The 27,952-nt window shown below is 37.7% G+C and overlaps 1 protein-coding gene across 3 annotated transcripts in view; it reads right to left on the bottom strand.

Annotated features, from left to right (window-relative positions):
- The window catches only part of TMTC2 (transmembrane O-mannosyltransferase targeting cadherins 2), a 279,242-nt gene that overhangs the window by 84,520 nt on the left and 166,770 nt on the right, over positions 1-27,952 (bottom strand). For all 3 annotated transcript variants that reach the window (XM_030479700.1, XM_030479698.1, XM_030479699.1), the window contains exons 5-8: positions 16,693-16,778; positions 15,660-15,844; positions 13,327-13,405; positions 2,573-2,694 (exon numbers count right to left, since the gene is read on the bottom strand). In XM_030479700.1, the coding sequence (XP_030335560.1) occupies positions 2,573-2,694; positions 13,327-13,405; positions 15,660-15,844; positions 16,693-16,778 (472 nt within the window). The remainder of the gene's footprint in view (positions 1-2,572; positions 2,695-13,326; positions 13,406-15,659; positions 15,845-16,692; positions 16,779-27,952) is intronic.

The following is a 27,952-nucleotide window of genomic DNA, read 5'->3' as shown; positions in this document are numbered from 1 at the left end:
AAGTTTGCAGATGACACCAGGTTGGGTGGAAGTGTTGATCTGCTTGAGGGTAGGAAGGCTCTGCAAAGGAATCTGGACAGACTGTATCAATCGGCTATGGTGAATGGTATAAGGTTCAACAAGGCAAAGTGCCAGGTCCTGCACTTGGGTCACAACAATCCCATGCAGTGCTACAGGCCTGGGGAAGAGTCGCTGGAAAGCTGCTTGGTGGAAAAGGACCTGAGTGTGCTGATGGACGGCCAGCTGAACACGAGCCAGCTTGTGCCCAGGTGGCCAAGAAGGCCAACAGCATCCTGGCTTGTATCAGAACTAGTGCCACCAGCAGGACTGGGGCAGTGATTGTCCCCCTGTACTTGGCACTGTGTTCAATTCTGGGCCTCTCACTACAAGACAGACATTGAGGTGCTGGAGCGTGCCCAAAAAGGGCAACAAAGCTGGTGAAGTGTCTAGAGAACAAGTCTTATGAGGAGTGGCTGAGGGAATTGGGGTTGTTTAGCCTGGAGAAAAGGAGGCTCAGGGGAGACCTTACCGCTTCCTGAAACTACCTGAAACAAGGTTGTAGCAAGATGGGTGTTGTACGGAGGTGGGTGTTGATCTCTTTTTGAAAGTAACAAGTGATAGGACAAGAGGAAATGGCCTCAAGTTGTGCAAGGGGAGGTTTAGATTAGATAGTAGGAAAAATTTCTTCACTGAAAGAGTTGTCAAGCATTGCAGCAGGCTGCCCAAAGAAGTGGTGGAGTTACCATCCCTGAAGGTATTTAAAGGATGTGTAGACACGGTGCTTAGGGACACAGTTTAGTGGAGGATTTGGAAGTGTTAGGTTAACGGTTGGACTCGATGATCTTACAGGTCTTTTCCAACCTCAATGATTCTATTATTCTATGTCATGCTGCTTTCAGTAAGCATTAATACTGGCAAGAGACTTGAGGAGGCAGAAAAGCTGGGGTTAAAATTAAGCCACTTCATTGGAATTAGTGGCTTCTAATCAGGAAGTCAGGAAGTAAAATGTAGCTGAATTTGTGAACTTTACAGGTTTGACTTTGCTGCTAGGGGAGTTTATACTAGAATTGCCTTTGGCTGGAATTTAGGAACTTGTCTGAAACCTTTCTGCTCTCCTCCCTCACCCCGTGATTTCACTGACAGAGAAAAATTTTCTATCTATATTAGCACCCACTTCCACCCATCACTTCATCATCCACCTCACATAACTCTCCTGGAAAAGAAGTGTTATCAATGGTTTTGTCTCAGCACTTACATTCAGAAACAGGATTGCAACAAGTCTGAAGGTTTGGTTCAACAGGTGGGGGGAAAGCAGCCTCTATAACACCCCTCCTCTAACAGCTGAAACCTCATTGAAGTAGACTTTTCTCTCTTCTAAATATGCAGGCTGTGAGAAAATGATCATGAGCCTAGATAGCAAAGTTTAACAGAAGACTAAACCACAGTGGTACCTCAAATTAGGTATGAGCTGAATCAACTATGCCAAAGGTTGCAGCTCTAATGCTACTGTGTCCCAAGGAAGTCTATGTAAACTTCCAGGAAGCATGTCAGTTACAGCAATCATATATTTGCAATGGGAAATAAAACTGGTACAGTTCAGTATACTACAAACTAGACAAAATTAATTTAATGTGAATCACTGAGCAGGTAGCAGGCTGCAAAACTGATTAAGGGTAAGTGACCAACATAGAATCATAGAATGGTTTGGGTTGGAAGGGACCTTAAAGATCATCTAGTTCCAACCCCTCTGCCATGGGCAGGGACACTTTCCATTAGACCAGGTTGCTCAAAGCTCCATCTCCAACACGGAGACAAAAATCCATATTCTACTGCCAAATCTCTTCATCATCCATTTTCCCATTGAATGTCTTTTCAGACTTTGTAGCTGAAAGACCTAAATGAAATAAATGCCAAATTTCAATAGATCGAAGATTAATGAACTCTTTTTTTTCAGGAATGAAATAACCACCTGAAAAAGTTTCTGTCATCTCTAATTACTTTGTCATCAACATGTTGCCTTGTTACATTACTCTAAAGGCAAAGTAAATTTTAAAGAAATGAAAGAGTCCAATTCTTCTGATTTTTTTAGAACCAGCCCTTAGTAGTTGAGTAGTTCTTTTCACACGCTCAAAGAGACAGTCCTAAAGAAGTAAGTAAATTCAAAGCACGAGACATGTAATTCATAAAGTATAGGTGACAGCCCTAGCTCTGCCATAGGCTGCTACAACAATCCTGGGTAAAACACTAAGTATCTTTTTGTACTAATATTGTAACTTGTGATCTAAACTACTTACAATAAAGGCTTTTTCAAACAAAGAACTCCTCACTATCTGTTATAAAGTTCCTACCTTATTATAACTGTTTTCTTACAGCACAGAGGTGGTGATACTTCAGGAATGGATGCAATGTTTCACAAAAAAATGACGCTGTCAAAATCCCTAATTAGAAGGCATGACTGAAATGGCATGATGAATAGGCCATAAGCAATTCTCAGACCAAAGTCTTCCCATCCCTCTACCTCACCTACTAGAGAGGCCTGGGATCAGCTCCCAGGAGCTGCCGATTAACTCACCGTCAGAGCCAGCAGTTTTCCGTAGGTGAGATGGGCTGGGATGTGATCGCTCTTGGATCGCAGTGACTCCATGTACCAGCGCTCTGCTTCTGGCAGACGGCTCATTCTCATATAGGCTTCTCCTAAAGGGTGAAACAAATGCCAAACGCTAGTGAGAATGTCCAAAATTTCTCAAGGCTTCCATAATTTCTAATTTGAAAAGGGTAAAGTGCTTTGAACACCTACAATGACACACACAGAGAAAAAAAAAACCTTACAGAGACTTGAGTGAGGAGATTGAGTAATTGCCTTATTAGGGCTGAAAAAGCACAGTTGAGATGAAAGTCTTGTTGGAAAAGATTTGCAAAAGAGATCTCCAGCTGCGAAGTTTCAGTCAAAAGTTTCAAAGCAACAGAAGTTTTATCACCTCTGCTGTAGAAAAGTTACTTCTTTTCCATCAGTCTCCATTGCACAGCATGGAATGGCAGGGAGAGTACGGAACATGGTTGCATTTAATCATAATACATTAAGAACCTAGATTTTTTTAAACTAGGAGAGGTTAAGAAAACAGTCCTGAAACTATATTGGAGGGAGGAACATTAAAAAAAAGATTAAAAATCTCTGAATGTAGTCAAGTTAGGTCATCTGCCATAATTAGTTTAAATTAGAATATAGCATTCATAATTTTAAAATTGCTAGTCTTTAGAAGTCGCATATGAAATGACCGAAACTGGACATTTTTCAAAGTGAAATCCTTTACTGTGAGAGGCTGAGACAGGCAATGTTGAAGAACAATGAATGAGATGTCAGAAAGCCACACACTGTGGTATAGATAATTGTAGACTTGAAGTTTCTGAGAAAGAATTTAACATACAGAGAAAGACAGGCTCTTTCTCCAAGAAGCAAAGGTTGAAAATAAGCAACATCAAACAAGTATGTAATGGTGAAGAACAGTGACTTTCAGATTCATACCCTGCATTTACACAGCTCTTTCACAAGGGCTCTAGATATAAACGTGCCCTTGCCCAAGCCAAAGACAGACTGAAAACGCCTACAGGAGAGTCAGGATTTCATCATCTCACCAGCTGATTCATTCCAAATAAATGGTTAAGTATCTTCTCAAAATCATGAAGCCACAGTTTACCCAGTGCCACCCCTGGAGGACCCAAGTAGAGGTTGGCTAAGGCTGGCTCCAGGCAAGTCACTGCCTCCAGTTCTGCATTACCTGGAAATTAATAGCTGTGAGGGCATCAGGGAGAGAGAGAAGGATGAGTGTTCTTTACTCAAGCTTGAAGCCGACTACTACACCCCAAAAAAATCAAAGCAAAAGGTGCCACCTACATGCTCAAAGTAAAATGGAAGGAACTATGAAGGATTTTCTTGATGAAAGAAAAATGGACAAGGCTAGATAGATTTTTTTATTTTTTTTTTTTTCCTACCCAAGGAATAGGGATCCCAGGCAAAATGTGGTCTGAGTTTCAGGACTTAGGGTGCAGTGCATGCAAAATGACGAAACCACAGCTTAAAGACAAAATAAGTGTGATGTAGAGTCAGAAGTCATGCTGAGCCAAAGCTAAGGGAAGCCAACATGATTTTTTAGGAGCAAATATATTTTTTCCAGAAAGGCGTGTAGGCCTGTAAATCTAGCAGACCAGGATTTCTGACTCGAAGATCTACAGAGCACTCCGTACTCATGCACTGGTCTTGGATATCTGATTACATACACAGAAGTAGATGATGTTTCAGTCCTGTAAGTACTCAAGTCATTCTACTGCTGGTTAGGGCCAAACTAAAAAGAACAATTCCCTCAAAAAGAGAGGCCAAATTAAAAAAAAAAAAAATAAAAAAATCCAAACATAATAAATGGATTTGGATTTATTGGAAATAAATCACAAAAGAACATGAGCACCCTCCTCCCACAATCACATTCAGGGATATCAATGTCACATGCATTTTTTTCACCATGTCAGCACTCAGAAATAAGTGACGCAACATTATACCTTGTTATGTACAAAACAAAGTCATCAAGTCAAGTGTTGAAAGAACGGAAGAAGCCAGAAGTCAAGCTATATGCTGCCCTCAAATCCTCTCCCTAGCTGTATGTTTTGTGGCAGAATGTTTAATTATTTGATTGCATAGTTTTCCCACAGGTCCCTGCTGCATTTAGCATACAGGAAACGAGGAATCCATATTGCGCTTTTCTTTAAGTGGAAAATTCCAGCCCCACCTGTTACAGCTTGGCAAAGTGTCAAGCAATTAACAAGATCCTTTAAAAAGTAATATAAGCAGCCCTAAGAGATGAAGTTATTATCTGCCAGTAGTATATGGTGAATACACGGCCAAATTTCAGAAAGATCCAAGGTTCTCATCTATTTTCCGTGATGGATTCTGATATAAGAAAAGATTAACATCTTAGGAGTACTGGCAAATTCAATTTTTAATAGGTTTTAAGAGCTCAACTGCTTTACAGGCTAACCTCCTATAAGTTTGAGGACATTTCTGAGTGGTGCATCTAGAAATGAAACAATGATATGTCAATCTAAATGTCAAACTTTTGAGAAAGAAAAGTCCCCTGAAGACTTTACAGGGAATTCTCTATAGTTGAACAACTTTTTTTTCTGGAGTATGTTTCTGCCCCTGAACCCCACATCATCAAGAATCGCTATATTATAAGCAATTAGAACATGTCATTACTACAGAAGGAAGTACTGTTAGGGAGTCTGTTACTAATTTCATCTTCAAACTGATTTACAATGACACTCCTATCTAAAAAGAAATGAAAGTAAGTTGAAAACTGACAAAGGCTCTACCACTGCCATACTGAAAGACTGGAACAAAATCAATAAACTGTTAACTGAAGTGTTAATTCAGTCAAGTGATTTTATGTGTTAGACTGATGAAATTTTAATAAAAGCTATTCTAGCTTAAGATAGTTTTCCAACAACATGGAAGAGAACATATACGGATTGACTTCTGTCATTCAGGTGTCATTTAGGATGCATTTGTATGTTTGAGATTAAAATAAGAAAAATAGTATTTATTTGTCATTTGCAGTCATATATTTTTATAAAATTGCAAAATGAATGATTTAGTCATTAGGAAAATAACAGTATCTGTTGGTAGAAAATATGCAAATCAATGGTATATGTGAGCAGGTTTCTATATTTACTTTAACAATCAATTTATAAAATCTTTCAAAACTCATGCCCAGAATCTGAAAGATCACACATACACAATTTATTAACGAAACTTGTCAGATCTATAAAGTTCAGCAGAGGTAAGAACAACAGAGAAAGAAATTAATGGCAGTGGAAACCTTAGAACATAAATTGACAGTTATTGCAGCTCCCTAATCTGTATCAACATGCAACCATTTGCAGCATTGCCTGCCCAATGAGTGGTGGTAAGAAATTCAATAGCCAACTCGAGTAAAAGGGGACAAATCAGTAATTCAAAACTGTTTCCATTTTTCCAGATGTTGGTTCACCTATACATTTTCTGGGCTTTATGCACCCATTTCTTAGCTTATTCTACAAGGAAGAACATAGATTATTAAACTGTAACTCTCATTTACTAACGTAGTGCAAGAAAAACAGTATGTAACGGAAATATTATTTAAAGGACTGAATACATAGTTCGTTACACCTCTAGTAATACTTTATGACAAAGAAATGAGTAAAGGACTACCTTTTAACTAGACTTAAACCAGCACAATTAAGATCCTGGCACTCAAGTGGATTTTCTTTTTTTTTTTTTTTTTGCCACAGGGATAGGTCAGTTGCAAGACTACCATTCTCTAAACAATATTTTCCCATATTTCCCCATAATCCTTGGAATAAAAAAAATAATCTTTCAAAATAAACAAACCAAACCAAACAAAAAAACCCAAAAAACTCACGAAACAAAACAAAAAAACCCAACAAACTAAACCAACACCAAAAATATCCCCACTAAAATCCCAGGACAAATTAATTATTCCTAATTAGAAAACAATATCAATCATATTAAGCATTAATTATTTATATTAAACAATAATGTTAATCAACTTCCTTGCAACTATTTCCCCTGAAAGGCTAACTTCTAACTTGATAATGAAGGGCAATGTGATTTTAATACAAATCCTACAAAAAAAGACACAAGTAAAATTTTTCTAATACATACCACATGTTGTTAAAGAACAAGATTAGGTACCATTTACATGAATGTATGTTACACAGTTCTAGATTAACCTCTCATCTGCTGCTTTCATATTTGTTCTGTTTCAGCCGCATGTTGTCATACCAAGCAAAGGCCATCTCCTTGCAGGGATTATGTTAGACTTATCAATCAGCAAGTACAATGGAACGATGGCTGTAATAGCACTATGCCTCTTTAAGTGTCATGTACCCATACTTTCAGATTAAGAACACATGTACCTCTATGATCTTCCTTTTAGGACCCCAAAATATGTTGCTGAAAAGACAACTGAAAAATTATCTCTGTAAAGAAGACAATGCAGGGTAAACCTGTCTTGAATCATCCTTGTATCTGTTAATTATCTGCCACTCAAATTTCTGGATGTTAAAAATGTAATATAGAAAATACAGAATTTGGCACTGACAAAAGCAGATGTCAAAACAGAAAGGAAAACGGAGATGCACTTTGAAAACAAAAAATTCTAACACATACATTCAGTCAAGATTTAAATTTTATTTTTCCATCATTTGAATTGGGAACATAAACAGGCTGCCTCAGAAAATGATGGAGAGGTCTGCATCCTTGTGTACTGCAGAATCACAAGGGGTTTGTGTCTTTCGTATTGCAACTGTGCAGCTTCTTTGCTCAAATCAAGGCTGCAGATGCACTTACCATAAATGCACCTGCCTGGATACATAACTTCCTTCTTTTTTCTCTTAGATACCAGCACATACAATAACAAAAATAATATAATAAATCTAGAAGCATAGTTTGATGTTATACTATACTGATGTTTAAGACATTTTGCAAAAGATTAACAGTGTTGGTGATAAATATGCAGTGCATGTACATCTCTGCAACAGCTGAAGCATGTAAACTTAATGAGCATCAAGTTCTGCATAGACTAAGGATATTCTGTTTGGGTTTTTTTTCTTTTTACAAAACAATCTCCTTGAAGATTTCAAGGAATGTATTGTATTTTAAGAGGGCTTTTGATGGATGGGAGTCAATCCACATTTACTTTGGTTGAGCAGTTTCTTATAGGCTTCAATTAGCCAAAGCAAACCCTTTGATCTTATTTAATTAGACCACTAAGCTACTTTGGAAGGAAAATACCTAAAGTGGAAAACAGATACAAATGAAGGGCAAAATAAAATCAGTTGCAGTGTGGACTTTGCACAGCTGTTTCCTGTCTTTCAGTGAAAGAAGTATATTGACACAAATCGAGGCATTGAGCTCACCTGAGGTAGATAACTTCATTTTCCAATGGATGCGCAGCAGTATATCACAAGGAAACAAACTAAGTATTCATAACTGAACAAGTACTCTTTTTTTGCCTTTTACTTTATTTACACACATTCAATTTCTTTTTTTTCTTTTTTTTTTTTTTTTTTGGTCAGTAAAACAGACATTACGCCAGTCTAGGTTTCTTTAAAACCACCTTAATAGAAGAATTTTCCATTAGAATCATGTCTAAGTGGGATCGCTGTAGCCCAATTTCAGTATTGGACCATATTTTTGGCCTACAAATTATACTTATTTTCATACAGACCCTGTACGTTTAAAATACACATGTATTTCAGGCTTAGACTTAGCTTTTTCGGAATATTGCCTAAGAAAACTCATGCAATTCACATGAAATTATACATCAATAGTCCAAAGAGATAAAACCAAGAAGACCTGAGAATCTCGGAAAAAAAACCAACCAACCAACCCTGGTCTCAAACAGTGCATCCATTACCCCCTCAGCAATCCACTGCTGTAACCTTCATACCTAGCTTGAATCCCTCAAACAAAAGAAAGTGAAAAACCAGGAGACACTGCAATCAGCCTGGAGATTAATACACAGCTTTGGCCAGCAGATATAAACTACCATAGTCTGCAAACTCTCAGAGGAGGAAGGGTTAAAGTAGCAGGATGGGAATAGGGAAGGGGAGAGAAGGAAGCACAGAATTTTACTCCCCTCACCATCGGAGTGAAGTCCATTCTTACTTCCCTAGAACATGTAATAAAATATACATATAAAAGAAAAAAAAACCAAAAAAAACCAAACAAAAAATAACTTTTTTTTTTGACCAAGATACTTTTAAAAGAAAAAAAAAAGTTTGCAGTGTACATTTAGTAAGAAATTACCAGTAAAGCTTCATGAGATGCATAGGAAGCATGACTGGAGCTCAGATCAGTGCAGGTACCAAGCTCTGCATAAGTTATGATGTGGGATATGTATTTCACAGCTTAATCAACTTTGGCTCTTAAAAAGTAAGTCTTGCACGAACTGTAAAAGCATGAACTGTAAAACTATACCAGCAAAAGTGTTTCTTGGAGTTCTAAACAATATTTAAAAGTAATTCAATAAAAAAGCATTTAATGGGAGCAAGGGGCAAATGGGATAGGAACCTTAACAATATTAACAGGTTTGTACAAACAGCCACATCCATCCAAAAGCATAATCAAATAAAGCAATAGTTATGTTATAATCATCAACACAGAAAGTCTCTCTGCATGCTAAGCCTTTGTACTTATGATGCAAACCTCTGCACCAGATGAAAAATTTGGCTTCCCTTTCCTGCTCTGTAGCTGGCTGTCACTTGTGTACGATTTGTTTTCTGTCCATGTGCAATGTAGCCGATTAGCAAAGAGAAATCTAAACTCTAATTTGTGCAACATTAACTGTATTCACTCCCGCAATGTTAGGTTCCTTTGTTACTTGCATTTCTTATTAACAAATGTCTGTAAGGCTTTGCATTAAATGCATTTTAAAATAGACAATTGAATGTTAGCTTACAAGGGCAGAGGAAGTGTCACCAAGACATTTGTCCTTCTGACAGTATCTTGCCAATCTAAACCTGAACAATGCCACCCCAACATCTTTCTTGTTATTGATCAGTATTAAAGCCTCCATGGTCCACCTCACACCACTCAGCTGGCAGGAATATGAATTACTGTAGCAGGTGGGCCAGTGTGGTTTTAAAAGCAATGTAATACAATCAACCGTACAATATCAGATTTCAAGAAATGCAAAAGACATCTAGAGCAGAGTCTGATCCTTAAGCAATCCTAATATTGGCATTAAAGTGTTCAAGATCCCACAGGGACCATTTTATCTTTTGACCCCAGGCTTTAATTGAAACTTGAAACAAAATATATTACCTATTTAATGCAGCTGAGCTGGACTCTGGCCTTTGTAGTGCATGTTGCCATGCCAAGCAAATTAATCTGTGTAACCTTAGCATGTACTTTTTAATTTACATCAAAGAAATATGACATAGAGAAAATAAATACCAAGCCAACCCTATACAGTTTGTTGAATAATTATTTTGATTCTAGTTTTAGAGTTTTAATTTTTAGCTGTTTGGGCTCTTTTAACAAAAAAAAAAAAAAAAAGAAAAAGGAAAAGGTCTTACTTCTCGGTACAAAGCCAGAGAAACATATGGTTTCTTAGCTGAGTTGCTGCACACCTGGCAAAATAAATCACAGCAACAGAAGACCAAAATCTGCCCTGCAACTTCTCATATGCACAAACGTAGAACATTCAGCGCTGGTATTCTGACCCCGCCTTTTGTACCATGAATAAATGCAAAGTCAAATGGACGGCTTGCTTCTTGAGCCCCAGTACCTCTTTTGCCTTTAAGAGGCAAGTTACTTAGGGTTTTAAAGAATGAGAGTCAGCTGGACAGGCTGGCACATCGGAGGGGTGAGTCACTGGGCCTGTCAGAGTGAAAGGCCAATAGAAGCAAGCACAGGAAAAGAAGTGTAACACAAACAGGAAAAGCAGGTGGTGTAAAGGCTTAACACTGCTGGAGTGTTAATGCTACCGCACTCTGAGTGCTGGAGTTCAAACCTAATTCAGTTTAAACAGTTCGTCTCCTGTTTATTCTCTTTTGAGTATGTCATGTACACCATACAGGGGAAAAAGCTTCCATAAAAGCTTCAATGACATCATTGAATAATTATTATAAATTAGAGGAAGCACTGTTTTCTTAGATCACATGCCAATATGTGGCAATATGTGGCAATATGCATGTCACTGAACCAAGCTGACAGAGATTCAGAATACATTAATCACAATAACAACTGCAGCAGATAATCCTCAAACTCTAATTATTCTTGGACTTCATGATAAACCACGAAGACTTTTTCCACATGTAGAGAGACAGGGAAAGGCCCTTCCTTCTCAAGCAGAGGGGGAGCACTCCCCAGTTTTCCCCCCTTCTCCTCAGCAATAAGCATACGGACAGTGGGCACAGCTCAGTGTCAGGGTCATGTGGTTCCAGGCACACAAGACAGAACTGGCCTATTTCAGTTCCTCCAGTCTCCCTTTTAAAGGCAAGAAGTAGGCAGACAAGTTTATGTAAAGTTGTTTATCAAAGAAAGCATTATAGCAAATGTGTTTATAATTTTATCTTGAACTTCAAAACAGAAATAAACAATCCAGTTGGCCTTCTGATGCCTGATGACATGGTATGAACTGCAGAGTGGATGTACTCCTGATAACAGATGCAGTTCCCTTGTTCTCCTGTCACACCCGATGGAAAGAGATGACTGAATGGGTGTTTAGGATTTATCTCACCCAATTTGAGCTAGTAAATCTAAGCTAGTCATCTCAGCTCCTTTTACAGGAGAAGTATTCTTGCAGGGGATTATTTGTATAATCTAAAATAGATGTCTAAATCAGATGGGCTTAATTACTACCCAGAGGTTCTCTTTTCCTTTCCACCCCATAAAGTGAGTATAGCTAGCTAGCTTTGTGGTGTCATCTAACTTTTACACTAATACAGGTAAGAGAGACTAACCTAACTCCAGCCCTGTATGCTCAGGTAGACACATCCAGGACAGCTTTAAACAGATCAGTCTGAGTCCTGCTGTTAATATAGCTGCACTGTGCTAAATTCAAGTCACTACCTGACCCTTTACGTAGTCCCTTGGATTGTCTTTGCAGCATAGTAAACAAGCTACACCTCAGCAACTAGTGTGAAGCAAGTTCTGGTTTCCCTGCAACAGCTGCCATCACAACAGCAAACAAAATACAAATAAATGCTATGTTAATGATTAGTTTCTCTTTACCAAGCTCCATAATAGCCTGTTGCTCTTTGCAAGGTAAGCTCAGCTGACTCTAACTTGTTATGCCACTAGGACATCCATGAAGTGCTGGCAGCTGACTAAAGGAAACAAGCCCAAGTATGGGCTAAACAGTGGAGGGAGGAACTGTAGCAGCAGCCAAGCCCCGGCAAAGGACTGAACTGGTCCTTGTGTTCACTATCGCTTTGAGTTAATAAATGCAAATCCCAAGAACAGAGTGAACTTGTATATCATGGACTGTGCTTATAAAGGGAGCTGAGAAAGGCCTTCTGAACCTAAAAAAGTAACCAATGGGCAAAAAAAAGTATGGAACTAATCTTACAGGTCATAGTGGTTCTAAAGAGAGCATCTATTAATGGGAAAAGAAAGAGTGGCACAGGTCCACTTTGCAGTGGAACAACTATCACACTAGAAACAGCGTTGGTCTACTTTTTCCAATTTCGGTATTTCTGAGGAGCACTTTTATCAGAATTATGAGATATATATTTGCACTAAAGAGGGCAGTCAAACTTCAGAGGATTTGCTGGAGCACTGCAGTACTTCAGTCACTATAGGACTCTGATAGCAAGCAGAAGTTTAAGTCACACAGAGTGGTAACTGTTGATAACCCCACTAAATTTACCAGCAAATCCTGATAAATAAAACTGATAAAACAATAGTTCCACTAAGACTACCTGTGAAATACATGCAAATATCAACTTGTGTATTCTGGAGATTTTAGCCATTTGTATTAACATGATAAAGCTCAGCATTCAGGGAGAAGTAACTCTCCACTGAATTGTATTCCTGCTAAGGAAGTGTTTATAGTATTATTGACATTAGGTACTTTGTCCCTATCAAGACACGAAAAGTAATTAATTTAGCATTTACAAACACGTAGCATCAGTTACAACTACAATTTTAGAATATTTTTTTCCTACGCCCTAGTACTTGTAAGGAGCTAATAAAAGATGTCTTCCTGAATAAGTAGAGAGAAGTGCCTCCTTTCCACAACTGTGTCAAACCAAATGACATCAACCGATACATTCCCTCATACATTAGGCACTAGGAGGGGAGCGGAGGGAGGGATGACCACAAAACCCCACATGCTTCCTGTTGATCCTAATTGTTTCCACATATATTTTTAATCGCTCTACTTTGAACTCCTTTAAAATAAAGCATCTTACACCCTCTTCTGTCCTAGATAAGAGCTCACAGAGTCTACTGGGCCAGACACGGAGGTTGCTTAGCAGAACCAAACGCCCTTTCAGAGAGAATTCCACTTAATTCTCCATGCATTCTAAATGTAAAAGTGCTGCATGGACGCGCCTAAAGACATCCAGTATCTAACAGTCTTATCATTTAGTATGCCTTGAGCATTGCAGTTGCTGGCATTTAAGCTCTGAACCTGGTTTGGCTTGTATTTACTGAAGGCAATTATTTTTGTTTTTATTAGCTAATTCATTTCAGCACCAGTTGCCTGGCTAAGATTTTTTGTTTCACCCTTAACTATCCTTCTGAGACAATAACAATGCACTTACCCATCATGTTGTATAAGCTCTGTGGGGCAAACTGCCTTGGCATTTTCTGTATTGCTTCTTTGTAAACCATAAGGGCATCCTGAAAAGACATATAAGTGGGATAAATCATTAGTAAAGCACCAATTTCAAAAGCAGTCTTTCATATATACAGTAAAACCAACCTATCTTCCTTTCAAAATGAAAGGTGCAAAGAGAAAGAAAAGACATCATCATAAATTCAAAACTTCAAGAGAGAGAAACTTCAAATTTCTCATTTACATAAGTTTTTCCAAAGTCAGTGAAGCTTATTAACAAGAGATCAAATTAGTTCCAATATTGCAACTCTTCTCCCAGGCACAAGTATACATTTTTTATATCCCTCAAAGATTCACGAGTTTATAAACATATATTCTATAGGCTGTCAGAGAATACGGAATAATATCAAACTGCAGACAAAGGACTTTCTGATGACTAAGTTACAGTAAGTGACCTAAAAATATTGTCTACTACCAAGTAATGACAAAACATAATCCACACAAATGAAATCTGCTCCACAGAAAGAATGAGACGGACTATAGGGTCAAGAATGACAAAATTGGATTCCCTCATGAATGTGCCATGCCTTGAATTACTTGATCACACATCTATGATTCATTCAACTCTTAGTATGCTTACTGGTCAGTCTGTTAGCTCTGCATAATGTTCTGCATCATCCCATCAAACAGTCATAGGTTGTGAAGGCTGAAATATGCTTGAGAAAGTCTAAGAGTATGATCAGCTCAAGGCTGGATCAGACTGCAATGATCACCAAGCAGAAATCAGATGGTATATATTCTTAAAATTCCTTGCACCCCCCAGACATTGAACTCCAACTCTACGATCTATTGGCCGTGCAGACAACATGCTGCTGTTCTCTTATCTTTATGGATGTATTAGCTGTCTGTGCTTTAACCAATTAGTTACTGCCCTCTGACAGAGATGGTGTCTTGGGTTCAGCTATAGCAGTCATTTTTCTCCTTCTTAGTACCTGGTGCAGTGCTGTGTTTCTTACTTTCAGCCTGGGAACAACGCTGATAACACCGATGCTTTTAGTTGTTGCTAAGTAATGTTTACTCCGACAAAGGACTTTCTCAGTCTCATGCTTTGCCAGGGAGGAGGGGAAGCCGGGAGGAAGCAGAGACAGGACACCTGACCCAAACTAGCCAAAGGGGTATTCCATACCACAGCACGTCATGCCCAGTATATAAACCGGAGGGAGTTAGCCGGAAGGCCCAGATCACTGCTCGGGTCGGGCTCGGTATCGGTCGGCCGGTGGTGAGCAATTGTATCCTCTCCCCTTGTTATTTCACTAATCATTATTATCATTGGTGGTAGCAGTAGTGGTTTGTATTATACCTTAGTTGCGAGACTGCTCTTATCTCAACCCGTGGGAGTTACATTCTTCCGATTCTCCTCCCCATCCCTCCGGGAGCGGGGGGAGGAAGGGGGGGGAGTGAGCGAGCGGCTGTGTGGTTCTGAGTTACCAGCTGGGCTCAAACCACGACAGATGGATACAGCAGACAGATGACAGAGAATCCACACAGCTTGTGCATGCCTAATCTTAAACAGCTGAGTTAACTGTCGTGGTGAAGAAGAGTTATATGGATCAAAACCATGCATTAACTCCTGTCTGAAGTATGCTTGGCAAGGCAAAAGGAGAATGACTCTTTCAAATACTGCTAAAGGTAAAAACTCAATCAAATGTCCAGTTTTAGTAATTTCATCAGGAAGAATGGAGAGGAATCACAACAGTCACATTTGCACATGTAAATGAAATGGGATGGGTTAGGTGCAGCATAGGGTTACATTAAAGATATCCAACCCACATCAGCACTGAAGTTATCTGAAAATACCACATAGTGGGATGTTTTTAATCAGTGAAGTTTTGAATTGTTCCAACTAGGTCTTATTTTTGGAGGCTAGAAAGCAAACATAATTGCATTTTTTCAACTAAAGATGGACTTAAGTCTGTTTTGAATAAAAAGCCAGTACACTTTAGATCAGCTGGTCTATAATCAGACTATATTCTTTGCATACCAGCCATGGGGATAAAGCCAAAAAGAATGAATTAACACCTAACAGATGTGGCCATTGTTAATGTTGACTTTGACATCAGAATATCATTCTGCTAATTAACGTTGTCACACCTGTGGCTATAGACCATAAATATTCTCTGTAGAGAATGCTAATCTTGATTTGGTGAAATTCAATCAATTTGTGCCTGTGATGTATTTTGAAAGTCTGGCTGGAAGCAATAGGTATTACTTATGTATGAAAGTTTTATCATTATATAGTAGACAAATCTGGAGTCTTACCTCGTAGTGTCCTTGTTCATGAAAAAGTTTTCCTAAGTTATAAAGACAGCTAGTAACAGAGCTTTTATGGGCATGAGGATCTTTCAAATTTTCATCAGGGATCTCTGAACACTTCAGGAAAGTCCTCCTGGCTTCCTCTGTCTTCCCTTGGTTCATCAGGATGATACCAGTATTTAAATAGGCAGCTGCAAAGAGGGAAAAAATATTATCTTTTGATGTGGTTCTGATGTTTCAAAGTAATATCTGAAAGATATTACTTAAAAGTAATATCTGAAAGAGATCCCATGGTTATCTAATTTGGGGTTTGTATAGTGTAGATCACTCACTGGTGTAAAGAGGAACATAGAAGAGGTAAAAGTTCAGAGACAACTAAAGAGAAAGTGGCTATAAAGACTGAAGAAGGAGGGAAGGGAACACTGGTTAGGCAGGGTGCTCCATGTTGTTCCTCTTTTTAGGACTGTATGAAGCATATAGCATCACTGTTTCAAATGTTACAAAAATATATACATGTATTTATACATATATACATGTATGTGTATATATACATATATAGAAGATTTAATACTTCGGCTACAAAAAAACCACAGCAATCTTAAAAAGCATCCACTTAATTTTGGAACTGATTGCTAGCAACATCCTATGGATTATTTCCCTTTTCCCCCAGGCAAGAAAGGAAAAATGAAAGGACTTCAAAAATACTTGTAGTACTCACACCACACACATTAAAAATCAGGGACTGGCTATATGAAACAGAAAACAGGAGACTGAAGATTTGGGCAATAGCATTTATGGCTCTGCAGTGCTGCTGACCAGTGTTAACTCAATTATCTGCTTCTTCCCTGTACTACATTAAATGTAGTTGTTGACTAATAAACACTTGCTTTCGAACAAAAAAGTGCACATTTTCACTTTTTGCTTTCTGAATTAAAAACTTATTAAAAAAAAAAAAGTGTTATCAAAGACTAGGAAGATTTCCTTAAAAAAAAACCCCTATAGTCAATATTATGCAAGCTTGTACAGTTGAAATACTTACACGCTAGTGTGGGTCTGCTACCAATCGCCAGTTTATAGTAATGCAATGCCTCCGAAAACCTGCTGTTCTCCTGAAGTAGTAATCCTCTGCATAAGGAAAATAAAAAAGAAAAAGAAAAAGAGAAGGGAAGGTTACTGCAAAGAGTAACTTCAAAATAAATATTGAGAACAAAACTAAGGTAACAAACGTATGCTGACCGGTATTTCAGAGATACAACAACTCTGCATGTTACTAACATTTAAATGGGAAAATTATGTGAAAACAAGATTAAGTCATAGACATCAGGTGCATCCACATGGCTTTAAAAAAGCAGATGTTAAATGCAATAGCTTGGGCTTTCTTGGAAACCACGAGATCAATTTACTTAGTTGAGAAAATGGTAGACTTTGAGACTTTTTAAAGCAGATGGCGTATGGCTGCGGTATTTGTAAGCCATTCATGTTTAGCCTGTCATGTTCCCTTGACTTGAAATAAGCAGATCTTATTCCAAATGCACAATAAAATTAACACACTTCACATTTATTGCAGTAAGCAGTCCTCTTGTTAAGCAATTTCACTACATTACTTACTGTACAGCTGAGCACCTACACCAGTTCAATCTTTTCCTGTCTTCTTTCTGCTCTGAACAAATTTAATAAACAGAGAGTACCAAAATTGATACTGAATACTTCCAGTTCTCAGTTAGTTTCATAATCCAGGGCCTTTAATTAAAGTTTTCAAGACAAGCATCCTTGTGAACTACAATTTACACCAGCCATCCACAAATTTCTGAGAAAGTGGTCTGGACATCATTGATATGCTTAAATGAAGGCCCAAAGCATTACAGTGTTCCCAAAGTTTTAGAAGACTGAAAAAAGCATACACAAATACATTAAAATCACAAGGATTTAAAAATCCATAAAAATTACTCATTTCAGAGTAGAGACTTAGACCTTATTATCCAGGGGTAGATGTCCCTCTTCATGTACCTCAAAATATCCAGGAAAAAAAAAAATGTAGCTATTTCTTTTAGGTGGGAGGGTTATCACCTCTATTTGTAGATTTTGTAACCTACAGCAATTTTCTCTTCTTCCTCTATGCTTTCATCTGCTGACATCTTTTTGAATTGCAAAGATCCTAGACTTTTTCCATCTCCAGTCTCTAATCAGAGACTTTTTTCCCTCCAAGTCTCACAAAAACTTTTTGAATTAAACCAGTAGACTTTAAGGGAAGAAAATCCAACCCAAACTATTCTATGATTCTAAAAGAGAAGAGCACTTAGCTAAATAAGTAACCATCATCTAAATTGTTTCCTTCCCATCATTGGGTCAGGGTTTAACAATGGAGGAATAGATCCTCTTTTTTTTCTATACTATCTATCAGTACCACATGGCTTTGCTTCTGAAACTCTCACGTAATTTCAGATTAGGTAGTAAATCACTTCTAATAGTAACAGAACTTACATTTAGTTGGTACTTCCAGTAATGTGAGCAACAAGAGAATAACATTCAGGACATTTTTTGGCATGGCACCAAGGTTTTTAACTAGCGTCAGGTGTCTTGCAGGTGGCAAGAGGTATGATTGTCAGAACAGCAATAACGTTTTGCAAATTTTCTAAAACCTGAATTTTGTTTGCCCTAAAAAATTGTATAGGTTTTTTTCTCTTAGATTATAGATTTTTATTACGCCAAGGGATGATATTATTGTTGTTGTTATTATGGCTTTTGATCCAGTTTTCTACGGATAGAAGTAGAATTAACATAAAAATAAACGAGTTGCATGGTCTGACATTTAAGCTGCTTTTTTAAAAAAACATAAACATTTTTAGACACAATTTTGTGACAAATTTATCACAGAAGTTCCATTTATATTTTATTTCTGGAGTAAACAATTTCACATATTAAGAGAAGTAATACAGTAATTGGTCAACTTGAACAAAATAAATTACTCTGGTGAGTGTACGACATTTGTGCTTTTTGGATTAAAAGAACTTTTATTTATAATTATTACCAAATTAATCTTCTGTGTTCACTACGTGTTTTAGTACTGACATACTTGATTAAGTACTTGATACTTTAAGGTTTTTTGTTCTACTCCTTGAAGACTTTCCTTTTAAAAGTTGTTCCATTAAGAGACATCATTGTCTCTCTCTTGCCCCCCACCTCATTTCTATATATACATGTCTAACCACATAAAAAAAAATGCCAAGCTGCTCGGATGTGAGATTGAATGCTGTATTCCAGCAAATAATTAGTATTTATTTCTATTTCTTATGAGGTTTGGTAGAAGAAAAAGGAGGAAAAAAACCCAGGATATAATTTAAAAAACCTTGACAAGGCATGAAAGTGCCTCCTTTTCTTGTGAAATTGGTCCTGATTGATCGCTGGTTTTCTCTGTGGCTTCTGAGAGTCCAAAAATGGTCAGATTTATGAGTCTCTAGTTCTAGTTTCAGATTAAACAAAGTCAGGAAAAGCCTTAAAGGAAAATAAAAAAATAAAATTTTCAGCTGAATAAAATTAGGGGAGCATGCTTCTGAGAGATAACTGGCTTGAATGTTCACCTATGAAGGGACAAATAGTTCTTTAAATAGATAGTAAGTTAAGATTATGAACATTTCATTAAACTTGCAAAGCATTCCTGAATTTACAGTGAATATTAGAAGAGTTGAAAAAGCAGTTATATTTCACTTCCAAGATGACAAAAACGACATTGTCTCTAGCTTTAAGCTCAAACAAAATGTAGGCATATAAATACATCCACAAACCTCTATCTAATTACTCACAAAATGCAACTAAAACTAAACCCAAACATTTCACATTTAATTGCTGCCAAAATTAATACTGCCTGTGAAACATCCGGCTTCTCTTTTTAGGGCATGTATTATAATCCCAATCTCTTAACTGCATTACTGCTTACTATTACTTCCACAGGTCTACTGTCTCATTAACCACACAGAAAGAATATAAATGAGCAATAGTTCAGTATTTGCTTCTGTCTCCCGTTTTGACAGGTAGAACACCACCACCTTCTTATAAATATTTGCCTTTTGAGCAAAACACAAATAAGCCCCAGGATCAAATGACAAAGTACTACTTATTTCAAAGCTAGTTCAAGAAAATCTTCACATCTGTAGGTCCTATATTCTCCTTTCCATTGCCGCATTTCACAACATCTAAGCCATTTCCAAGACAAAAATCATATTGATTTTCCGCTAGGCGTTACCTCAGAGAGGCAGACCTGAGGTTCTAAAGACAGTGCAGTTTACCCTTGATACCACATTGCTAAATCAGTGAACCTGATCAGCAGAGACAGCAGGGCTGGTGAAGGAACTGCAGCCCAAGTGAAGGACCCTGGGAGTGGAGGGATCTCCTCCACTCAAGGCTCTCTGCTGGCTGCTCCAGCAGTGCTGAGTTCAGGCGGCAAGTCCCAGGGTTGCCTTTGAAACAATTACCTTTGCAGTATGTTAAGTTGCATTAATAACTCTTCAACAAGCTTCAAGAGGAAGTTTGATTATATATTTATCCTTCTCCTTCAGAAATTGGTGAAGTATGGGTTATTTTGTCACAGAAATGCTTCCTTTTCATTGGAGTTGATTGTAGAGTCTCTTTCACTTTAGAATGGAGGGCAAAGCCATGAAAGCAAAGTTCAATATGCCTTGTCTTATTTTCACATGTATTAGCATTTACTGTTTTCCAGCTAGAGAATTTCACCAAAGATACTAAAAATTACCTTGAAATCACTAAAAATAAAACTTTTCTATGCCAATTCAACTAGAGAATTGCAAAATGTTCTTCAAGCAAACTGACCATGGTTGAACAGAAAGAAGTGGTGTTATAAGGTGGGAGCTAATTGATGCATAAATAGCATAGTAAGCAAAGCTTGCAAGAAAAGAACTGACTCACTACATAATAGAGGAGCACCAACAGAGGCCAATGAAGTGAGACCCATAGGCTGTAACAATGAAAGTCCATGACCTCCTTGAAGTTCTTAGCATCTTATCAGCCCCATTTTGATAATCCCAATTCCATCCTTCCTTCTTTAGACAACCCATTATCCTCCAGCTGATTGCTAGGGTTGCAGTGAGAAACTGGCAATAGCAGATGGAGTCTGTGCTTCCTCAGCTACTGGCTCTCAAAACTTTTAGACAAAAATTAGTTCCTTTCCACTGACCTGGAAAGGAGTGATAACAGATTAATGGTCTGTAAAAAATGGCAAACTCTTTCTGAAAAAGGTTTGATGCGTGAATATTTCCATCTTTCATATGTGTGTGTGTGCACGTGTGAAAATAAAAAGGAAGACTAAATGTTTAGCCAAAACTTTCCAATTTGGCTAACAAATGTACCTGATTGCACAATCAATGTAAAATTTGGTTGTCATGTTTATTACTATGCTTTATTATATTGAAGACATCTTTAAAAGGTTCAGCGTGCATTTGTAAGGTTCAACAAATATGCAGTTCTACTCCATTTCCTTTTAACGTAGACCATTGATTTTCATCTCATATTGCTACTTCCTTTATCTATAGTAAATACGGGAAGAGTGGGGGAAGTTGCTCTGAATGACCTCTAGAAGCAGAGGAAGAACATCCAGCAGCTGGAGTTCACTTCTTGTGGGTACTGCTGAGTCTCCAGTAGCTCACCTCTCCCGGTGGCCAAGGCAGATAGCTATGTAAGAAAGCTCTTTGTATAGCCAGGAGTGGATCTGTTCTTGACATGCCTTTCCCTTTCTTTGTTTGCACTTTGAAATGATAACCGCTCTTTGGAGATTGCTGGCAGAGGGTAGAAGGAGCAGACAGAAAAAATACAAAAGCAGCGATGCAGTACAAGGCATTGAACATAAGCCAGTGGAGGAACATAGCAACTGGCATGCATTGAGTACGTACCTGTCTTTTGTGGTTATAGAGACACAAAGCCTTCTCTCTTCCTTATGCAAGTATGAACAAAGGAAAGCATGTCCTTGAAATAAGGATGCTTGATACAGAAGAGTAAGCTCAAATGATAAACTTGGATGAAGAGCTTCAAGTCTTCTGGCACTTTTTAATAAACTTTCTACAGTGGCTAAGAATACCAAGCTAAATAAATAAAAAGCATAACCCCAAAATGCCCCCCAAAAGACAAAATACAGGAGCAGTTGCTTCAAGTTTGCAGTTCCAAAACTTTATTTTCTCTTTAGTCTGCCTCCGGGTTATAAGGCAGATAAATTAAAATGTTAATTGAAACATGAAACTTCCATTCAAAGAAAGTTTACTGACATACCTAGGAAAATGTGAAGTCTATCAGATGAAAGGAGAGTGGGGAGGAAGTCAGTGGCTCCTTTAGCCTAGTAAAACAAGTGCAGTGGAAGAATAAAGTTTCTCTCTAGAAATACATGAGGATGAAATTACTTGGAAAAGAAAAAAGTGAGAAGCAAGTTCTGCCTATCTAGAAATGATGCACATCACTTCTATAGATAGAATTACTCACTTAAATACATGCAGGAAAATATGTCCCCCAAATGAGCTCTTTGCAACAATCCTGAATTATTTAAGTTGCCATCTTTTACCTATCATCTTGCTTGACCAACAACTTGAAAAATCTTCCTGTCTTCCTTCTGCACCTTGGTTTTGGCCTAAAGTCACTGAATACTACATGGCACAAAACTGTTTTAGGGGACTGGAAATCAGTCACATAATATAAGCAGGCAGTAGACAGTCTACTGTTTTTCTCAAGCTACATATTAATTTTTTCCTGTTGAAGTCCTATTAAAGCCAGCTGGTCTACTTAGAAAGCAAACTCCTCGATGACTAAAGCTGGCATAAACTGACCAAGCACAATACAGGGGAATGTAACTGTCATCAAGGTAAACAGGTATGACAGTGAAATATTTACAAAATTTTCAAGCCAGGTACAACACTGAAATATTTTAATAAATTTTGTTCACTGGTTGATAGCAGTTAATACAGGGCCTGTTTGTTAGCTATTATTTTGCCATGACTGCAGCTCATCCATGCCTCAAGCTACATTTATCCCATTGATTTCAGGTGGGATTATCTACAAAGAACTATATTTATCTAAATGCTACACTGGCAAACAAAAAAAGAAATGGAAGAAAATCCTCTTTTATTCCCCACACAGATGTGTCTCCAGCTACACAGCAACAGAGGATGTTCTTTGCCTAAGGCAACTCTCTCAACAGTCATTTGTAAAACTAGTGGGTGGAAAGACAGGTATAAATGCTACAGTAGCCCAGTACATGAAATTATAAATTTTGGTCTTTAATTAATTTTTTGTTTTGTTTTTTAGTAAGCAAGCCATTTATCTACTCAACCAAATGACTGCTATTCTTTTGTAGGAGTCTACAACTAGGTTTCATTGACAAAAAAGCCAATCAGTAAAGAACAGTACAAAGAGGGAATATGTTTAATGTTTACCACTAACATCCTGTTAGCAAATGCGTAAATGGAATATAAGTCCTACTTTTCTTAATTGATAAGAACCCAAACATATCCAGTTTGCACTAACACAGAACGACCATCCCCTTTGCAGAACTCACTACGCACAGGCATCCATAACTCCACTAGGAAAAAAAAAAAAAAATCAAAACAAAACAAGCATCCCCAAAACAACCTCTAGTCTTTCAGACAGCACAGTCAAAACTCTGTCATGACCTCACAGTTCTAGGGAAGAGCTTTCCAAATGCAAGCAAATCAATCAGCAAGAAGAGTCCTCTTCTCCATTACTGGAGCAGTTTGGCTGGGAACCATGTCAACTCCAACAACCCCCGTTTCATTGACAAAGGGAGGGCTGCCATAGGGATGAGAAGTAGTATTGTTCCCGTCTTTCTCCCTCTTCTGGGCACTGGTGTGTGTCACACCCCGGTGGACGGTACAAAGAGGATTCGGATCTCACAGGGTGAAATTAAGACACAAACGAGGTCAAATGTCCAAATAATGCAATTTATTACCTAAAACTATTGTAAAAAATAAAATAGAAGAGAAGAAGGAAAAGAGGAAGAGTAGAGGAAAAAAGGATAGAAGCAGTATATCGATAGATTTGCAGAGAGAGAGAGAGTCAAATAGTTAAGTTACCACCACGGGGTCGTACAGCGTCCTGTCATCCAGACTCGTGGGAGAAGTCTTCCAACCAGCCGGTGGTCATGCGGTCCTCTATACCATGTTGTCTCCGGACGTCGATCAGATAGCCGTTACCCCAGCAATGTGCAACAACTGCAACCAGCCACGGGCTGCATCTGTGAATCGCGCGTTTCAGCAGGTTTTTTATCTGCTGACCGTACAGTTTGTTCCTTGCAAGGATGTTCCTGTCCACTTTTTGGTTCCTGTAAGGACCTTCCCGTTTGCTTTTTGTTTCTTGCAAGGATGTTCCCATCTGCTTCTTGTTTCTTGCCAGGATGTTCTCATCTGCTTGTCAAAACTGAAACATCCCAGCCTCCTCCCTGTGCAAGGATGCTCCAGCTGAATCAACAAAGCCAAATCCACAAGTTGTTTCAGAGAGCACTAAATTCTCTTTCTGAGGGGTAAACAGTCTTGCCACACCCGCTATGGTTCATAGCTCACAGAGAGCAATAGCTGAGACAAACACCTGTTTTACACATCAGTCCTACAGCGTGCCATGCCAGCAGTCCTCAAACAAGATGTCTATTCCCCCTCACATGCCCCAGCAGTCAACATAAGGTGAGAGTTGGACAGAACTTCTTACAAGAGGGGCCTGTTATGAAATTGAATGGCAGAGTCCAAGAATTATCTTCCTAATTTTATAAAATGGAGAAAGTTTATTTAAGGACTATGAACCACCACAGTTTCAAATATGTAATTGAATAGCTAGGTCCCTGGATGCATTTCAGCTCTCAATCTTACAAAAATATCTGTACTTCATACAGGCCCTACAGAGAGTCCTGGAGCAGATTTCTGCACCATGGGACACCACTGGTCACAAGTGCTACCTCAAAAGCCAGTCTCACAATATAGCAAGATGCTACTAAGGCAGCTTTTACACATTTCAGTTACTGTCTTTGACAAAGGAGGAACTAGCTGGCAAAGCAGAGATTAATTCCAAACAGGTTTGTAACAAGTCTGCATTCACAGTTAAGAAAAAAATAGTCAGGTATTTCTACAGCAGATGATGCATCCTCTTGGCTTTTTATCTCAACATCCTGCATTAAAAAAAACCACTTCTGGACTATCAAGGAAGAGGAACCACAACCTTGACTCATTTCCTATGACATGAAGTGGTGCAGCAACTTTGTCTGGGACAGGTTCAAACACAGTTCAATATAGGTTTGTAGGTGAGCGTGCTTTTAGTGCTTTTCATCTCTGATAGCTCAGCAAAGGAGATTTTTATGCCAGAACCCTTAAGACGCAGAAGCAGAGGGGACACAATTTCAAATACTGTATAGGCTAGCAACAAGAGACAAGGAAGAACTTTGCTCATATTGATTTTTATCCAAGGATTCAGAGCTAAAATCTGACGATAAACCACTTTTGCAATCCCAGATTTTACAGAATTAAAATTTCAGCTACTCCTGAAGATTTTACCAAACAGAAACCTAAAAAAACCAAATCAGCATTTATTGACATAATACGCTAAGTTCGCCAAAGTTAAGTTTATGGAAATTCATACTTTTACACACAGCCCTGTATGACTAAAGGCAAAATAGGATGTTTTGGGAGAAAAGCAAGGGGATGTATGTTTGGTAGAAATTTATCATTTATAGGGTACTGCATACTCCAAAACTACAACATTTAAAGCAATTAGTATAATTTTAAAGGAAAATTCAATATTTATGTGAGATTGTGAACGTCCTTAAAATCGACTGAGAAACTCAAGATAATGTAGGTTACCCATACACATAATAAAAGAATACTCTAAGTTCAGCTAAGCCTAAATGTAAGTGAAATCACGTACGCAAAACTGTCTTTTGCATGATAAGCCATGTTACTTTAGGCATTAATTAGAAGCAATTTGAAACAATACAAAAAAACCTATAAGCTTTAGCTAACAATCATAAGGCAACAAAGACTGAAAAATCAAAACAAGCTAAAAATAATTTGGTTTTAATCATTGCATAGTTTGGAAGAACTACTGTTTTTCTACAGCTCTGTCCTTGGTACTTCACAGTATTAAAATACATGAATTTCTCAGTTAAAAAACCCAACAATATAGAAAGAAATCTCAGTTTATGCTGATTTACTACCCTATGAAATCTAGCTGAAGTCAGCAGTGCTACATTGCTTTGAGAAGCTGGCTCTGAGATTTATTTGCAAAAATTACCTGCAGTGCAGTCCCAAGATGTCAGAGAAGTTATTCACAGGAGGCCACTGTATATGTTTTTGAAGCACAAACTACCTTATTAAAGTCATTTTGTAATACATTCTCCATTTTACAGTATAAAACAACAACCAAAATCCTTTCTGCACTGAAATTGCTATGAAAATCTCATATGCTTTCAGAGTTGCCAGGAATTTACCCTCAGTTTTTCATGTGAGTTTCAGAAAACAAGCTTCCAGACAAGAATTCAAGTCCTTAGTCTAAGCTCAGGTTTTGCAAGTTCCAAGCCACAGATCTACAAGACAGACCTGGTCACAACTATCCTGAGGTATAACCTATGCATATGTTTCACTTATACTTATTTGGACCTGAGAAAATGTCAGTAGAACAAACCCATTTTTACCCATATCTAACGTAGTGATGAACCTCCAACCCAGTATTAATGTTAGCAGGGGCTTTTTTTCTTTTTTTTTTTCCCCTCCTTTTTTTAGCCCTCTTCTGTTTTTATAAATGAAAATAATAAACACTTTCTGTTTATTATTTTCATATAAATGAAAATAATAAACAATTCCTTCCTCTAAAAGGAATTTATTTAAGGTTACAGAATTGACACATCTGAACACTATGAGAAATGACGTGAATGAGACAAACCTTCAAATGGAGATTATGTAATTATGCAATCTAAATTAATGTGGTTTAAATTGTCCTAAATGGCAAAAGCAGCTGTAAATCAGAGCCATAAGGTATAACAATCAGAAAATAAAAATATACCACTGAAATCAGCTATTCATCTAATGTATTAAATCCTCTATATTTAAACGCATTCATAGGCAATTGCTAAGCCAATGTCACATTTTAGTTTCTTGAAAGAGAGATCATCAAATGCTTCTGTTTCTGTAGTTTCTCTCTTTGTTTACTACCCATTACAAATTGTGAGTTAATCCTTATTTTTTTCCTCGATCAGATAGCACTTTGTTATTGCTGTCTGTGAACACTCAGCAGCATGTGCCAATTAATCTGCATCAAACACTGCGATGTAAGATAAAAAATAATAAAGAGCATGTGAGACTACAACATACATCAGATATTTTATGGCCAAAATACAGTAATTAGAAATTACTGTAAGGGTGCTTTTTTTCCTAAAGTTCCACTAAATGACTGTTTCAAAGACACACACTACAAACCAGAAACAGCAAATCTAACTGGCCTCTTGTAAGTACATATAAGACACATTTTTCCATTACAGAATTTTTTGTAAAAGGCTACCAGAGAACTACATGTGAAAGCTGGGCTGAATTTGCCAGGCAGCTCTTCAGAGTTTATGCTTAAAATAATCGATTTGTTTGGGTCTTGTAATATCAAAGCACACTCCATTCACCACCTAGTTTTTGTGCTAGATATGGAAGCATCCAACACATTGAAAGACTACAAAACCAAAAAATAAAATGATGCAAGATTTTTCAATTTCTGCTGAATAACTAACAGTTGTGTGAAGTTTTTTTATGTTAAAAGGAAAGAATTCTATTGTATTTAATATAGTAATAGCTTAAGAATTAGAAATCCTTTTTTGCATAAGCATATGTATACACACATTATATAGCAAACACTTCCCTCTGAATATACTTCCTTTACTTTCACAGGTATATACAAGGTAACTTCATGCCTTACATATTGTAACCAGCATTTCAGTTAGATTCCTTTTACACAAATTCAGTAGAATTCCAAGAAATGTTCTACTCAACAGAAATCAAAGTTTGTAGGTATATATCAATGGAAAGCTGGAACATTATCAGCTTGTTCTGAGATCAGCAGATCTACTGAAATCTGCTTTCTTTTATATCCCTGTCTTTATCGCCCAAACCCTTTCCCCTTCTTACCCTAGTATTAACTTCAGTTTCCCTCCATGACAAAGTAAGAAACTAAAGTACTATATACACATACAAAAATGTTAATAGTTATAATTTTCATCCCCAAAATGAATGACATATGAGAAACTTAAGAGTATCAATCTGGTCACT

Source organism: Strigops habroptila, chromosome 3, assembly GCF_004027225.2.
Source record: "Strigops habroptila isolate Jane chromosome 3, bStrHab1.2.pri, whole genome shotgun sequence".
Lineage (NCBI taxonomy): Eukaryota > Metazoa > Chordata > Aves > Psittaciformes > Psittacidae > Strigops > Strigops habroptila.
Note: the sequence above shows the minus strand (reverse complement) of the source record. Positions and strands in the feature narration are given on the sequence as shown.